General features: G+C 47.2%; 1 protein-coding gene across 1 annotated transcript; it reads right to left on the bottom strand.

Moving 5' to 3' along the window:
• Nucleotides 1-8,673: 8,673 nt before the first annotated feature.
• On the bottom strand, nt 8,674-16,884 carry LOC8027328. The gene is made up of 3 exons (XM_040210226.2): nt 16,713-16,884; nt 14,647-14,770; nt 8,674-9,682 (listed from the first exon to the last, which is right to left on the bottom strand). The coding sequence occupies exons 1-3, from the start codon at nt 16,882-16,884 to the stop codon at nt 9,475-9,477; spliced, it is 504 nt and encodes a 167-aa protein (XP_040066160.1). The 3' UTR covers nt 8,674-9,474.
• Between the last annotated feature and the right edge of the window lie 968 nt (nt 16,885-17,852).

Here is a 17,852-nt window from a genome sequence, read left to right as displayed (position 1 = left end):
AACCGATATTATAAGGAAAAAGCTAAACTCTGTTCTAAATCGTACATGTACCCCGAAACAAGTAGAAACGACAAAATGCGATGGTGAGGAATTGACAGGAAAATCATTAGCGAATGTATTCAATGAGTAGTTCGTGAGTTTATCTAAAGACACCCCAGACTCAGATGCTTGGAAGTTTATAGGCTTTCGAAATTGTGCATCCATGTTCCTTAGTCCCGTTGCTGATATAGAGGTAATATCCCTCTTCAGTGCATTAAAAAAACAGTAAAAGTTGTGACGCCGACGGTTTACAGGTGAAGCCTGTAAAGTATGTAATAGATATTATTTCCCCTTGCCTGACTCATATATTCATTCCCCCTTGCAAATGGTGTGTTCCCCAAGCGAATGCAACTGGCAGAAGTACGGTTTTATTTAAGAAAGGTAAGATGAACTAGGGAATTGTAAACCGGTTTCAATTTTGCCAGTGTTTTCAAAGGGCCTGGAAAAAAGTTTACAACTCTAAATGACTTCATTTGCAAATAATCATAATATAGCAAGTTCATCTCAATTTGCCTTCCGCAGACAGCGGTCCACTGAACTTGCTGTTCTTGCACAGAAAAAATATAATCTCAAGAACTTTGAAAATAAAAAAAAAACGAACTCTCAGTTTATTTAATGACTTTACGAAAGCCTTTGACTATCTTGATCACAATTTGATATTTAAAAAAATCAGAAATGTATGAATTCCGTGGTCAATTGTTATTACTTATAAATTCATATGTGTCTTCCCGTACACATTAATGGTCATTTATCGGCAATAAAATCCATTCAGTCAGGCGTTCCCCAGGAAAGCACCTGTGGCCCTTTCTTATTCATCCTTTACGTAAATGACATTGTAAATATCAGCCAATCAACGAAGTTTATTATTCATGCTGACGACACTAGCTTAGTTTTTACTGGTGATACCGCCTCAGATCTCGCATAGATACCGTGAATGATACGCTAGAAAAAAAATGAAAGCCGCTTACAACTCCCTGTAACGCCGAATTAGAGCGCAGCTCTTGAGGAGGAGGAGGGAAGGGCACTGGGGGGGGGGGGGTTAAACAAACCAGGGGGGTCACGTGACCTTGGGGGGTCACGTGACCCCCAATGCCGATGATGTGATCACTGACGTCACTGATGACGTCGTCAGTGACGATGCGATGCGGGTACCGATGACGTCATTAGTGACGTCACTGATGGCTTCACCAGTAATGATGACGATGACGATGCGAATGTCAGTGACGTCATCAGTGACGTCGCTGATGACGTCATAAGTGATGATGACGATGCGGATGCCGGTGACGACATCAGTGACGTCACTGATGACGTCATCAGTGATGATGACGATGCGGATGTCGGTAACGTCATCAGTGATGATGACGATGACGATGCGGATGCCGGTGACGTCATCAGTGATGATGACGATGACGATGCAGATGTCGGTAACGTCATCAGTGATGATGACGATGACGATGCGGATGCCGGTGACGTCATCAGTGATGATGACGATGTGGATGCCGGTGACGTCATCAGTGATGATGACGATGTGGATGCCGGTGACGTCATCAGTGATGATGACGATGACGATGTGGATGCCGGTGACGTCATCAGTGACGATGACGTCATCGGGGGTCACGCGACATCGGCGGGGGTCACGTGACCTCGGGGGGTCACGTAACCTCGAGGAGGGGGTCACGTGACCTCGGGGGGTCACGTGACCCCCACGAGGTCACGTGACCCCGGTGGGAGGCTCGCGGGGTGCATTATGGGACATTTCCCATGATGCACCGCGCGGTTACGCCGACGGCGACGCCGCTCAAGCCGGAAACGGGCCCCTAAGAGCTGCGCTCTAATAGCGAAATGGAGTAAATATAACGCTTTAAAAATAAACATAAATAAGACTAAGGCAGTTCTATTTCGCCCAAAGAATAAAGATGTTGACATAAACAAGACCATTTGTTTAAACTTTTCTAGAATTGAGTTAGTCGCTTCTTTTAGAACATTGGGTATTTTTTTCTCAGAGACAATGTCATGGGACGATCACGTTAGTTACATTAAATCCAAATTGTCCACCATTGTTAGCTTGATATATCGTAATGAACACATATTTCCACTTCAGGTAAAGTTGTTTATATAATTTATTATTTTATTCCGATATAAACTATGGTCATCTAGTATGGGGCACAACTACTTTTACTAACTGGAAAAAAATATTCATTTTGCAAGAAAAAAGGTACTAACAAGTGTTGCATTTAATTTATTACTAAGAAGTATTGCATTTAATTGCATTATAATTACTAAGAAGTAATTGCGAAGTCCCACTCGCATATCCAACGGATTCACTTTTACTCAACTAGGTGTAATTAAAATTTTTGATTTGTCTAGATATCGCCTTTGCACAAAATATATGACTGAAATAAAAACAAAAAAAAACATGTATGTACATCATTTTGAACATTTAGCGAATCTGACACAAAAAGTACACTCGTACCAAACGCGCATTCCGCAACCCTGGCAAGTGCCTCTTTAGAACGAATTACGGCAATTATACCACAGCATACAGGCTACCGACCATCCTTAACCACCTTCATATGCACAACATAGAACTTGACACGCTATCGGTGGGCACCTTGCGGGACATGATACTCTCTGGGCAGCAAAGTGGAAAGATGCGCCAGTTGGTTTATGGTTCTTTACATAAATAAAAGCGCCGAAAAAGACAAGGACAAAGAAGTGGAACGACACAAGGCGCGTCAAATCGGACACGAGTGAACGGTGCCTTCGTGTGTATTTTTTGCGCTTTTTCTTTTTTTGTAAAGGAGAATATGCTTGTTATGGAATATTGAACAATTAATTAACGTACAGTATTTTTTCTGGGTTTTCCTCGAATGCTGTAAGGCGGTGCTCTTTTTTGTCTTGCCTTAAATATTGTACGGCAGAGACTTTTTGTTATAGTGCCTTGAACGATGTATGCAAGTGACTTTTGCTATAGTGTCTGCTTATTTTCTTCAGTTTCATATCTCTCTTTGCCGACTGTTCACCTCTTTTTTGTTTAGTGTTCTCAGTGTATTCCCTTTCTTTCCATGCAGGCTGCTTGTGGCTGCTGAACTTATGGGGGCTTAGGAATAGTCAAGCCGTATCAACAGCTGTTTTCCAAAGCCCCCACCAACACAGTACCTTTTGTTGGAAATAAACCTATTATTATTAATATTATTATTAAACAGGGGTGGAAGCGGGCTAGAGCCTTTTGTATCAGGGCTGGGAGCAGCAAAAGTCCCACTTTGGAGCAGTTTTGGAGCAGTAAAAGACTCGCTTTAGAGCAGCTCGGGAGCAGCAAAAATAAGTTTTGTAGCCGTAGAAGTAGGTTTTGGAGCAGGTCACGGAGGTCAAACAGGTGTCTAAAAGTGATTTGTTGTTTCTAAATGTGAAAATGTAGCAAAAATATATGCATGCACATCCCAGAATAATTTTCAAGCAACATATATACACACCTTTCTAATTCTATTGCATTGAAATATGGAATATTGGCAAATTATGCAAAGGAAAGGCTTTGAGAACCATTCCGGCAGCAGGCAGAGTCATGATAGACTTTATATGGGAGGCCCCGACAATAAAAGCCTAACTTGAGCCACGCCAGTACAAAACCGTCTACTTAATAGACCAATTGTAAACATGTATCCATAAAACTAAACCACTGCAAGGTGTCAGATAAACTACCTTCGCTGACTACAGTTTTTGTTTAATAAAGAATACACATGTTCAATCAGTGCTTAAAAAGCCCTATATCAAGTTTAGTAACAAAATACAAGGCTACTGACATTTGACAAAAATTCAGATGCAAAATAAAATGTGTATTTTATATTTTTAGAATACCACAGTCACTCGTACATATGCTGCTTTAAGCATCGACTAGAAGAGCAACGCAACCTTATGTACTCCATAAAATGCTGTGCATTGCGTGTCTCCATAAAAAACATTAAGGTACCACAACATGTTTCAGAATAAAGCAGTCCCTGCTGACTTGTTTTCATTAAATACAAATGTTCTTAATCCCTGTTCATAAAATACAGTAATCCCTACACCCAAGTTAACATACAAAGCTATATCTATATTACTTTAGATGGGAAAATATATTGTCTTAAAAATATCACAGCCACTAATACATATGCAGCATAAACACTGACTAGAAGAGCCCACAGGCTCCATGTTAAAAAAAAGGGTTGTGACTAAGCTGAATCTGTGTAATTTAGAAACAACTGAAGTTCACCTTTTTTTCACAGTTTGAAGAGCAGAGTCAATTTCTTTTACGCGCTCAAGTACTTTGGGCAGTTTAGAGTTCACATCACTTAGCAGGAGGTGTCCACTCCCCACCTTGTCCATGTCCTTAACTGCCTCACCCTTGCTTATGAGTTCTTGTGCACTCAGTAGAAGTGCTTTAAGAGAAGACAGTTTGAACGAGACTGAAAATGAGATGTAGCTGATCAGGCGCTGATCCCTGCGGGGCAGGCTGCCTTCTTACGTGACAAAAAGCCCACCAACTTCTCTCTACCCTACCCAACCCCCCCCCCCCCCCCCCTCCCAACCAGATACACCTATACCCGAAACTTATACGAGTAGAGTGGCTATAGCAAGTTAAGGTACAGTCTCCGGCAATATGAAAGACCCACTGGGAGCGCGTGGCCGAGGCGGTGGTTGGCGAGGGCGCAGCGAGAGCTCCGGGCAATTCCATTCTGCTTTGAGGGGAGGACGCTCACTCGGGTCTCAGCATAATCTGAAAAGCGCGTTTCGCTTTAGCTGAGCCCGAGTGAGCGTCCTTTCCTCGAAGCAGAATAGAATTGCCCGGAGCGCTCGCAGCGCCCCCGCCAGCCACCGCCTCGGCCACGCGCTCCCAGTGGGTCTTTCATATTGCCGGAGACTGTACGTTCTTGACAGGAATCGGCAGCGCGGGAGTGTTGTACGGCATTTCTGATGTCACCCCCCACTCCTCCACGCTAAAGGAAAGAAACAAAAAAGTGTGTAGCACTGCCAATTAACCAACTCGCTTAAGATCGCGGGTATTGTTTTCGCTAGTGGTCTGACGGCGGGAGACAACACACGACAGCGTGCACATTCGCGCACACAATGATGGTTTTGGTTTCGTTTTGACAAGACAAATTGAGCTCGAGAACGGATGTGCCTGTGCTCGCGATTCTTCACGGCTAAGCGTCCAAATATGGTAGGCTACCAAATAACAGGTAAAGCTAGTGAAGACCACTTACTTCTGCTCATGTTAATGGCCAAGGTAGCCCACCGGTGCCGAGGCACCAACTTCTACGATCACGGCAAATCGGGACCACGGGCAACTGCATGCGCGCTCCAACCGCGCCAACCAACTATGCCCGAAACCAAACCGATGTGTTCGTATATCAAGCTCTTTGTAGTAAAAAACGACATCGCACTCTCGATGAACTAAAATCGACGCCTCGCCCTGAGGTTACACATGGTTCGGAGCCCCAGTCGAGTTGGTACGAGTCACCCGCAGTGACACCTAAGCAAAAGTACACACCACATGGTGGCCCGTGGCCAACCGTTTTCCGCTAAATTTAAAAAAAAAGACACAAAAAAAAAAAAAAAAAAAAGTTGAAATTGGCGTTTTGGAGCAGGCTGGCGCAGGGAAGTGAATTGGCGCAGGGTGGCGCAATTGGCGCAGCGCTTCCACCCCTGTTATTATTATCACGCGACCTTTCCGCCAGCCAATGAGCGTCGAGCTTCGCCTCGAGTACACGAGCGTTGCCTTCCGCCATGCTTGATTGAGCTGCGCCCTCGACGAAGTGTTGTCAAGGGCAAAAAGCTCAAATGGAGCCAGAGGTGCTACTGCACTGACTTCCGTCACATCCTTCATCACGAGTTGGCTTTAATGCAACCAAAGGCGCGACCGCGAGTGTGTGACTTTCGAAAGTACTTTTTTTATGGGCGAGTGTTTGCGCACGCAAAGCATTCTGCAGAGCCAGAAGTGACGTCCTCGTATGATCCCCATGCGTAACGTCACGGCCAGTATTTTCCTCGCCGTGATGACACTGTTTGTGATCCCTTATGGTCATTCGGGGGCGACATTTTTAATGGTACGTATGCGTGGAAGAAGTCGAAAATGAAACTGTAGATAAAGATTTCCCTCCCCAGAAGTTTCACATTTTCTTTTACTCGAGGACAGCTTCAATTCTGTTCTTTCTTTCTTCTTTTTTTACAAATGTTTTGGATTTTGATTAAACCATCTTGGAGGTTAATTTTTTAGGTTAATTGGCATTTATCCTTTAAAAAAACCGAAACCTAGTCAAAATTCCAAGTTCCGTGTTTTCGGTGAATACCGAAAAAACCCGCAAACTCGGAGTTCATAGGCCTCACGAGAACTCGGGGAGGCGGTTTTATTAAGATCGGGGTGAACCGAACCCCAAATTGCTTAAATGAGGAAAACCCAAACTTCCCGGGGAAAAAAAAATTTCTATCTACAGCTTTTTTCTTTTTTAATTTTGTTTGTTTGTTTTCTTGAGCCGGGACACGGCTCCCATTGAATTGACAGCGCGAGGTTGGTTCTTTCTTCTGTTCTGAACTACACACCTTATCTCGTATTCATCTCGTACTGGCACCTGGACATTTTCCAAGTAATTGGCTCACCCGTAGGTTCTCCAAAAGCTCCGTTTTTTTAGCATATTTTTGTCCGAAACAAAAACAATTATATCGACAGACACCGAATCTATAGAAGAGATATAACCCCCCCCCCCCCCTCCCCTGAATTTGGTAAAACACCACAAATCTAAACCCCCATAAACAAACTTCCCCTTTCGCAAGAAAGGTTTTGCATGCTATTGCTAATATGTTATCATCACACTGAAAAATTGTTTTTATTTAATATAAATCTCATTGACGTCGTTTATCAATACAGGCTTTTTGTCACCTACATGAAGTTTTTTTAGAAATTGGAAATAGAATTTTTTAGAAAGCTCATTAACGTTAGCATATTTACTTCTTCGTACAAACTATGTCCAAATAAAAATTTAAAAAAGCCTCGTTACACCTTTGCGCACACTGTATTTTACGTTGTATGCCGTATCAAATGAATGATTTGTTAAGGGCTCGAGTATTAATGCATTGACACAGGCGGAGGTACTCTCATATTATTACTTTTTGTTGTTTTTTCAAACAATAGGCTAAAGTATGGTATCTTCACACTGCTCTGCGTTGAATGCTACATTTTTTTTATCTTTATGTTGTATTTTGAGTGCTTTCGTTAAAGTGACCTGCCGTATGTTTCATTTCATCGTTGTACTATTTTTTTGGTATATTATTGCTCGTTGGATTTCGCCTCCTGTAAAAGGTGCCCGAACACTCGTCAAGCTGCCATTGCAGCTATCTGTTCGGGTCCCCCGTTTCTAAAATGAAACAAATAAATACATTATTCTATTATTATAACAGCACTCTGTTTTAGCATAAGAAAAGTAGAACAAGCTGCTTCCCCACGAAGCCCTCTCCTCTTTCCACTCTGAACGGAGAGGAGGCGAGTTCCCGCTTGCCTCTTCCACGGCGTTCGCTTTTCTAAAGTGGAAAGAGTGGAGAATTTGTATGCGTGTGTGTGGTTGCGGGAGAGGGGGGGGGGGGGAGAACTTTATCCTAGGACATAGCTTCCAAAGCCTGGCAGTTCAACGGCGGAGCCATAGAGTACCCGGTCGCAGACTTGGAGCGCGAGGATCTGGTAGCGCAGAGCATCAAAGAGCCATTTCTCGGGCAACCTGGACATCAGCGCACAGGTTTTGCAGCGGCGAGGACCCGAAACACACTTGTTCGCTCGGGAGAAGTGTGTTTCGGTGTCTCGCGGGAGCGAGGCGCCGAGTCCCGTGGCTCTTTTCTCATCTTTTGTCTGCCGCTCCACCTTTTCCATATCGGCGGCCGTGTCTAGTGGCAATCTGCCAGGCTTTGTCCGTATATAGGAGGCTATGCCTAGGGCCTTAATCTGGCCACCTGGCGAAAAATTCAGCGATAAATTCCGCGGCCATGATTCGCTAACGTGGCACGTAACCCCGGAGCCTTCCAGTCATAGACGCCGGAATACTCGGCGACGTTTTCGCCAAGTGTTCAAAGTAGGGCCAAGGGTTTTCTTGTTGCAACAGAGTTCGCGCCGAGAAACTGGGGGAGAGCAGGAGACGAGAGGGGAAGACCGAACGCCAAGCTCGGGTTCGAATGATTAGTGGGTAAGGCTTGAAGCTCCACTGCACTCACCGAACGCGTTATAGAACGCGAAACGCCAGCGTCCGGCGTTCGGCTTTCACATTCGAGCGCGTTCGGCGAGTGAAGTGGAGACAAAGACAGCCGTCGTCTTCACTGCATTCGTCGAACGCAGTGTTCTGGTACCCGGCATTCGTCGAACTTCGGCAACGTCCCGGTACCGGTAAGTAATAGAGAGGTGAATGTGTGTGGCCCCGAAGAGTGGCGAAGAAAGGAGACACCTCGCAGACAGGTTGCAGAAGCTTGGGTAGTTTTTATTCGAGGACAGCTCTAATTATGAGTTGTTCGGTTTTGCACGGTTTTAATGAAAACCCTGTCGGGAGTTATTTATCGGGGTTTATTGGAATCTACCGAAAACACAGAACCCTAGTCACAATCAACGAGGGGAAACTTGGAGTTAGAAAAGTATTCAAGGTCCCGTATTTATTTTGCTTCAATCAAAATCTGAAGACTAAACAAAGGAGTCCCCGCGCGGAGTAACGGACGTTGAATTCCCTCGGTAGATATGGAGTGACCCAAAAGAGCTCCATGCTCGCCCCTTTAGTGCGGTAGACGCAAGTGCGCGCTCGCAAAACCAAGAAGACACAAACAAAACAAATTGTGCCACAGTAGCTCTTGTCGCTACGCTGAATCTCGACGAAACGCTTATAGCGTTTCGTGCAGGGGTTCTAACCCGGCGAAAGATGGCGATTCCCACCTCGCAACGGCCCGTAAACCATGGTGCTCGGGGAATCGGTCTGTCCTCCCGGGCGTCGGCGGTTTCAAACGCAGCCACCACAACTCACCTCGATCGCCGCGTACGGTTCCTCTATTGTTGTCTTCCAAGAGACTTTTTTTTTTTCTCCCGGGTGTCGGCGGTTTCGCGCAAACAGCGTCGTCTCTGGGCCTCAGTTTTACGCTGTCGCGTATACGTTGTGCCATGGCCGCTCGGTCCACACCTCTTCGCGGCGCGTTCTTGGAAGAGTGCGAGGCGACTGTTTCCCTCCTACGTAAGCGGGAAAGTGGGCGTAACCGGGGAACGAACGGAGCGAAAGAGCACTGCGGGAACTGCACCGCGGCTTCGTGAAACCAGTCCAGTTATAATGGCGACCATCCAAACCAAAGGCGGCTGTATGCACCCAGGCAATATAAGCTAACGCGTTTAAAAGCGCTCCAAGACCGCTCCCGATTCACCGAGGGAATTTCCCCACGAGCCATTCAGAGGAGCCTGTGCGCTGCCAGCGGGACGAGCAACAGCGCCACCACTCCGAGGGAAGAGCCGGGAGCCGGCACCCCGTTGACGTCTTTGCTCCAGGCGTCCTGGAAGGCGGCCAGCAGCTTCTCGGCGACCTCCTTGCCCGGCTTGGCCGACTCGGGACACGTTCCCTGGGGCACCAGGCAGGTCCGCGTGGTCTCGACGGCGTCACTGGAGGAAGTGGGAGAACGCGAAGACGCGCGCCGAGGTGTAAAGAACAGTAGGGATCGTCTCGAAAGTTCGGCGAATAAAACAACGTTCTGCGGCTCGTCGCTCGGGCGAAATGATTACGCGACAGTCGCCGACGAGGCGAGGGCGGGGCGTCTCTTTGGAACGCCTGACCAGCATCGCGCACCAGTTGCCTCCCGCCGTGCTTTGGATGCGCGTACGCACACTCGAGGCTCGCGAGATGCGTCACCGAAGGCAGCGTGAGAGCGCGCGCCGGCGGCGAACAACCTAGCTGCGACTACTGGCGACGTGCGAGAACAAAAGCGTCGCTGTGGTCGGCCTTCTACGATTGGCGAACGTTACGGTCAACGTTACTCGATTAATTCTAATTTCGTTAATGGTGTAAAGTTGAAAACGAAACTAAAATAAATGGTTGACTGACGGGCCGACAGATGGAGCCAGAAGGTTATCTAATCTAGAGTAACTGTATATGCTCCGCTTGCGGAGCAGAGTACCGCAATGGTGCCATTCTGGAGCCAAGCACTGCGGGAAGCCACGGTCGGTTTTTGCAGGGGACGCGAAGGCGCAGACGCGCAGCGTGCTGTGGCGTGCTGCGGCGCGCTGTGGCGTGCTGCGGCGCGCTGGGTAAGGAAAATAGTGCGGCGACGAGCAGCGCAGGCGCCGTCATCGTTGTCCCGTCGTTTTCTGTTTCCCTCTCGATTGCAAAAATCGCACCCGCGGATCCTGCGGGTCGCGTGTCAAGTGAAGTCGTCGTCAATTCATTGCGGTAAACGACGCAGCGGCTGACGAAAACGCCGTCCCCTCGCTTTCGCACGAGAGCTCGCCGACTCGCCAAGATGGCCGGATGTGCCGGTCGCGTATCGCGTATCACTCCGCGAGAGCCGCAGACGCGAGCAACGCGATCGTCGTCCGTGTCGTCTGCTTCCCATACCTTGGAAGCGGATGTCCAAAACATCGCTCGCGTTATAAAAAAAGACAGGATTGTATTGTACTCAGTTGACGCACGTAATGTTCAGTGACTTAGGAAGCTTTCGGTTCGTTCGATTTTAGTCTAGGACCCATATTTGGCGAACTCAAAGCGGAAAATATGTTCCCCCGAAACTCGGCGCTCTGGAAGGCCGCTTTCCCGCACGAAGATCGGATCCAGTTCGGCCCACGTGACTACTCCTCCGCCAATACGGAGATGGCGGCGAAAGGAAAAGGAACGCGATACTCTGGCTCTGCAAGCAGAGCCTATACAGTTACTCTAACCGACGCGACCGGCGGCCTTACCGCCTCAACGCATGCCGTGTTCCGCGCCGGCCGTGCCAGCGACGCCGGACCAGGATGCATCACGCGCTGGCTCCCGGCAGCCCTCGCGCGGGAAGCGCGGCGAATGCGAGCAATAGCAGACGACGGGAGCACCACTCCGTGAGGCGTCATGTTTGAAGAATCGGGCTCGGCCGGTCGAGAAGCTCATCGAGGGAATTCGTCCTCACCCGTGTGTCTACGACACGAGGAAGCTTGAGTACCGTAGACAGGGGGCTTGTAAAAGATGTACCGTATGTACATTGACCGCCTACGCTTGCGGCGCAGGCGGTGCACCAATAGTGCAAGCGCGAGTTTTTGTCATGCAAGGTACATCCACGCCAACGCTCGAACTTGGCGCTCAAGAAGCGCGAGAATTTTCGCCTGCTATTCAAAACGAAAAGGAACAGGAAGTGGCGCACTCTCACAGGAAACATGCCCTCGCAGTCAAATTCTGCGCATGCGCCGCGCCGGCGGCCCACCGACGCAAGCCGCGGGAGCCGCCAGGGCCGCCGTAGTATAAAGAGGGCGAATTGTTGACGCGCGCGGCGTGACTGACGTGACGTAGCCGACTTCGGCCAGCGTTCGCTTGCGAGCGCGTTACGTCGGAGTATAACTCCGCTTCATATTTGATATTTAGAAAACTATGTAGCCCTCTTCAGTGTCATATAGGAAGACCCCATGCCAAATATTACGATCTAAATCCGTTTATATATTTAATAAACTGGCCGGCAAACCTTCAAGCAAGCCAAGTCGCCGAAATCTGGCAACTCTAGCGTGCGGCCCGAGGCGCAATCATCAGCGCAGTCAATGCCACGGAGTTGGAGCGGCCGACATTGAGCCCTACGTCAGAGGCATGACTACGTCATTCTCACGTTTTGTTTGTTTTTACTTTTCAGAGCAAAATTGAACGATGACGTCAAGAGTTTCTGCTCCCGGCGTTGGCTGACCGGGCGTTCACGTGATCACCGTAACGCGGATGCGCTAGTTTGCGCTGCCCTGCACGCTTATCGGTCAGTTTCTCCGATCCCTTTCTCCTCTTTCCTCTTCTCCCCTCCCCCTCTCCCCCGGGCCATCACCGTCCACGCCATGCAAAGCGACCTGCCCGCGTCCAATAAAAAAAAAAAAAAAAAGAATCTGCCCGCGTCGCGTGTCCTGTTTCTCGCTCCCTCCCGAACGTCACAAGACCACGTGGTTCGCGACGTGACGTGGCCATGACTCTGACGCCTCGAGACCAATGCTGCCTGACGCAACCGAAGTTTCGGTTTCGGTATCAGCTGATGTTTAAATTAGGATTACGCAAATAATATTCCACATTTCGCGAATCCGAAGACGTAGAGCTGTTCAGCAGTGCTTTGTGAATTTGAATCACATGTAAGCCTCGATTTTTTGGAATTGAGCGGAGTTGCCCTTTAACTCTGGTCCCGACGTCATAGATGGGAGTCGCAAGACAACCGAAACATGTTGACAAATTTTAGGGAGCACAGAATGTGTTGTGAATGAGCAGGACACATGATGCTGTGTGTGTGTGTCGTTACGTGACGTCACAAAATGATCTCGTGACGTCACGCGACTAACGTCACATCACGTCATGGTGTTACGTGACATCATGCTGTCACATTGCGGCCATCACAGCGTCTAGATGCCGTTTCACTGTGCTCTATAATATACACAGTTTTGAAACAAAAAATGCCAGCCTTTCCACTCTAACCAGACAACCGGCAAGCCGATGTCTTGTTGCCGCCGTCGCTCCTAGATGGCGGTAGCCTTCCAGAGCGTTGTTTCGTGATTTATTTGTCCACGGACACGAAACTGGGGAAACTAGCCCTTAACAGCTCCGCTGTAAAAATCCAGATGACGCTTCGACCGACGGGAGGCGGATCAAAGGGAATGAATGGGTACCCCCTCCGCCGTTGTTTCACCACCGAGCTAACCTGGTAATGTTGATTACGGTCAACGGTACTCGATTAGGTCAGTTACGGAACCGCCCATAAACGCTGCTTGAACAAGCACTACCCTCCCCCTCTTCTCCTCCTCCTCCTCCTCCTCCTCCTCCTCCTCCTCCTCCTCCTCCTCCTCCTCCTCCTCCTCCCTCCGTCTTATCTCCTGTCATTCGACGCGCAACCGTTTTGGGGGATGGCTGCTACGGTAACCGGAGTGTATTCAATGGAAAAACGTAACGGAGCGGCCATAAGGACTAACAGATTTAGCACGCCTCGCAAAATTCGAATTCCAAACGTACATATCTGAAATTGGGCACCCGAATATACTTTCGTAAGAAGTGACCTATATTTTTTCAGAGCTCAAGTCAGATGTGGTAAAATATTATAAGTAAAGCAAAAACGGCGGCCTTGCTTTTCCTATGCCGGATGTTTGTTGACTGCACACTGGGTTATGAGCTTGCTTCCAGATGGTCATTGTTCATATATTTCGTTAGAAGTATTAATTATCACGATTATCTTGCTCAACCCCAGTCTCTGCTTTTGGTTTTTAGCTTTTTCGCGTTCAGCAAGCCACCAGGGAGCGAGCTCATAAACCAGTCTGGAGACGAGGAACATGCTGATATACATGGCCTCCGATTCTAGTCAAAAAGCGAAAACTGAAACACTCACGAAATAAGTACCATGTACGACAATGAAGGCTGCTAATTTACAACAGATTTTATTAAGAAACATTCACTCAGCCATTTCGTCCTTCACCGTACTTATAACCAAGCCATAAACCGACAAGAAATCGGCAATCTTACGTGAAGCCATCTAAAAGAGGCATTTCCTTATTCGGCAGAAAAAACGACGGCGTTCTTACATACTTTTCAACCGCGTTCTTGAGAAAGTTTTAACGATTTCTGCCTCCGTCCTTTCAATCGTTCTTTTTCGAAACTTAGACGAAGCTAGAAGTGGTTCACAACCACAACGCGTACAATGTTTTTAAATGATATGAACCAACTAGACCCAACCAGATTTATTGCTCCGATTTTGCCTTATTTTCAATATTTCACTATACCTCAAAATTCGGCTCTAAAGAATAGATTAAAACTTTTGGCGAAACTATGTTCGCGTTCCGAATTTCGGGTATGTGCGTTTGGAATTCGAATTTTGCAAGGTGTGCATAATGTGTTAGTCCTTGCAGTTGCACCTTGTATATTTCAAAGCACAGCGTGTAGATGGCGTTTCACGGGATTTTATGATAGAGTTCCTAGACAAGAGCTTCGTACAAATAGCGACCTTCTTTGAAGCGCCGACTGCGTGACGGTGCAGGTCTTAGAAAGCGAATGGCGGCGCACAGCAGACGACTGAACTGAGTGACGCCATTTTTATTCCGAAATGTGCTTTGTCATTTGTATTGGTTGTCGTTACTTGTTAAAATAAGTATCACTGAAAGTCTTTATTTTATGAAGCACACAGTTTTGAAACGAAAATCAAAGTGGCGCTTGGAACGAAGGGAGGCGAATTGAAGAGAGGGGGTGGGGAGGGGGGAATACCCCCACTTTAGGGAATTTCTACAACTAAGGTAATGTTGTAACGCTGATTACGGCACAGATTGATGTGACCCGTGACGTCCCGGACGTGACGTGTCACACCTGGCAGTCAAATCATGAAGTTGTAAAAGGTGAAAACAAAAAGGTTTTAATGGGCCGATAAAAGCTTCGTTGAACTTACTCGGTAAGTTCCTTGATGCCGGCCTTCGACGTCTTCAGGGGCACAGAGAAGAAATTCAGGATAATCTTGGACACGCAGGCCTTGAAACGCTCGCCGTCGTAGCACTTGAAAGCTCTGATGAGCTCTGTAATTGAACATTAGCCTGCGTCACTTAACTCAATGCAGTTGGTAGACTACAGCCCAGGACAAATTTATGTGGCATTTTCGACGAGAGGAGTGCGCGTGCACAGCTTTAATCAGCGTTCATGTACATGCACCCGCACCTCTGACTACATAGGCACATTAGGGAGTTCTACGGCTTATGGGGCCCCCAAGGTTTGGGGGCCCCTAAGCCGTATGGGGAAACCGAGCGCAGCGATAGTCACCGTGACATGCTTGCGTTTCTCGATTGCAGCGTCGATACGGCTATCAATCAAAATTAATAAAGCGAAAAATATACCGGAATACCTTAAGCAGTAACCGCTTCCAGTAGTGCTCGCCGTTAAATATTCATTACATTTTAAAACGTTCATTCGGGGATAACCGTGACTGTACTAACATAGCTTGCGCACACCTTTCTGAATCCAGCGTGTTTTCGTCGTTGAAATCACAGGCGCCAGCTGGGAGTGAGAAATAGGTAAAATACATTACTCGTTCATTTCTCTTCAAAAGTACTTATAGTCGGTGGCCGTTCGAGAGTTCAGAAGAAGCTCATCTCAGCTCTTTCCACCTCTAGCAGAGCGAACGCTGGAGAGGACGACAACTCCTCTCCAGCGTCCGCTCTGCTAGAGGTGGAAAGAGCTGGGAGGAGCTTCTTCTGAACTCTTAAAGTGTCACCGAATATAAGTCGCTCCTTAGTTAACGAAAAAAAGTAACTAGGCAGAAGTAACGCATTATGAAGAGATCTCGAAGTAACCAACCAAAGAAGCGAGTGAATCAGAGGATCCGAAAAAAATCCACTGAAATTATTTTTTCTGTGTGTCCGTGTGTGTGAACAGTAAGAAGCAGAAGAAAGCACTACCACAGCGACACAACCAAAAGAGCTACGACTGTTGTCGCTGCCGAGAGTTTTTCCTCGGTGGTTCAACACTTGACTCAAGTGGAATCGACTTAGCCAGCCTCACTGTCAGTTGTAATAAACTGCAAACATAATAATCATTCATTACTACGTATAAAAAAATAAAAAAACGAGCAATTCATTTAGGTAATAATAAAAAGGTAATCTATCAAGATAGCGGCGTTGATGCAAGATTGCTAACAATTGCTTTATGAACCTTTATTTTCCGCGAGCTTCAGCATCTGAACGAATTGCTATGGTTGCTGCGCCGTTAGCCGTTGTGGCTCTCTAATATCTAGGGGATTGCAAATGCTAAGGAAACAGGAAGGCTCGGCTGCGATACGTATATAGCGAAGCTCGTAGAGGATTGCGGATAGCGTACCAATTAAACGATCTACTAAAATCCTCTATTAGGGATGTCTTGTACACTGTTTGCACCGTCCTGCAACGCCCTTGAGGCCAGCGAGACGCGTGTGGAGTAGGGGCATCTCCGCTGCGGAGAGCGGGGGGCGAGAAACGGTCTACGAAAACTCCCTATTATTTGAGGCAGCATTAGGGTGTTTTCGTAGACCGCAATTCCCCTTCCGCTAAGCCCTCCGCAACGAAGAAACCGCTACTGCACCTGCGTGCCGACGGCCTTGATTGTAGAGTTTCGGTTATTGTAGCGGGTTTCGGAGAGCATTGCGAAAACGATCTACGAAAACTCCCTAATAACGTTGAGATACGGGTCACTGCGTGTCACCCAAAAACACAACGGGAAGTTCAAAGTGTGTGAATGGAATTGTAATTAGGGAGTTTTAGTAGACCGTGTTTCCCCCTCCGCTAACCCTCCGCTACGAAGAAACCGCCACTGCGCCTGCGCGCCAATAGCCTTGGCTGAAGAGTTCCGGGTAGCGCAGGGGCTTAGCGGAGGGGAAAACACGGTCTACTAAAACTCGCTATGGATTTCACCTCTACTCGTCACTTCTTTCTTACAAATAAAAGTCAAACTTTTTTTTTTTTTGTCCGTGCAACTTTTAAGAGTGATTACCTTTGAAGGAACTCTTGTGCACGATTTCTTGGCGGAACTTCTCGTAGTTCAGCCTCGCCCGAGCAAAGTATTCTTTCTCGGCCGCAGTCGCGCACTGCTCCGTCGGTCCGAAGCAGTCCGGTTGGGCTGGTAGATAACTGCGAGAGAAGAAACATGTGTGCGAACGAAACATTGCATGCACGCGAACCTACCATACTGTCGATCATTATTTTTCATTGCCACGGATTTTGTAAATTGTTTTTACTGGAAAAGCGCAGAAGCCTGTGTGTCCTTTCCGAGCCATCGTGTCAGAGAAGAACACTTGGCAGGTTCAGATCAGCCGGTTTTTACAGCGCCATTTGGACATTTGCGCTAAAGGATCCTTTTTTTTTTGGTGCAAAGCTCGCTTGAAATAGTCAGTGAACTTAGAGAAGGGGTTCGGAATGCTGTCACTGCAATATCTGTGGATGTTGAGGACTTGTATTATTCCGTTCCTCACGATGGCCTTCTCAAGGCTGTTCGGGATAACATCAACGAATCTGGAGAAGTTAGATTTCAAAGTTCCGCGGGCATTAGCAGCGATCATTTTTCGGAACTGCTAGTCTTTTATCTACATTCAACTGCCGTCAGTTTTGACAAGCGATATTTTGTACAGAAGTCTGGTGTGTGCATTGGGTGGACAGTTGCCCCTGTTTTGTGTAACATTTTTTTGGCATCACTCGACCGGCAAATTTCAGATAGGCTTGCAGATTTTCATGTTGTAAAGACGTTAATATATGTAGATGACTTTTTTTTTTTTATTTTAGATACAGATTCGGGTTTAGAGAAAACGGTTGAGAAGATTGTCGCGGTGTTTAGGAAGTTGTCAGGTGGACTTAATTTTACCTGACAATTGCCTTTGAATAACTACCTTCCGTTTTTAGACATTTTGATCCTTTTTTCTGACGAACATGTCTGTGGGCAGTATTGTCCCCGCACTAAGAAAAACCTACCGTATTTACTCGCGTACAGGTCGACCTGTTTTTCAAAAATCGCCTCATCAAAACTGGGGGGTCGACCAATACGCGAATCCCGGTATTATATTTTTCAACTTTTTTTTTTTTTTCGGGGGTCCCGAAGTTAGGGGGTCGACCTATACGACGTATCGACCAATATACGAGT

This window comes from Ixodes scapularis, unplaced genomic scaffold, assembly GCF_016920785.2.
Source record: "Ixodes scapularis isolate PalLabHiFi unplaced genomic scaffold, ASM1692078v2 PGA_scaffold13__105_contigs__length_92229423, whole genome shotgun sequence".
Taxonomy (NCBI): domain Eukaryota; kingdom Metazoa; phylum Arthropoda; class Arachnida; order Ixodida; family Ixodidae; genus Ixodes; species Ixodes scapularis.
This window is presented reverse-complemented; position numbering and strand designations above follow the sequence as displayed.

Bases quoted from the DNA above. Each gene is read 5' to 3' on its own strand.
- LOC8027328 (XM_040210226.2), bottom strand. From the start codon at position 16,884: ATGTTTCGTTCGCACACATGTTTCTTCTCTCGCAGTTATCTACCAGCC. The intron at 14,771-16,712 runs GTAATCACTCTT...GTTCAATTACAG, and splicing joins GCACAAGAGTTCCTTCAAAG to AGCTCATCAGAGCTTTCAAG. The intron at 9,683-14,646 runs GTAAGTTCAACG...CACTTCCTCCAG, and splicing joins GGCATCAAGGAACTTACCGA to TGACGCCGTCGAGACCACGC.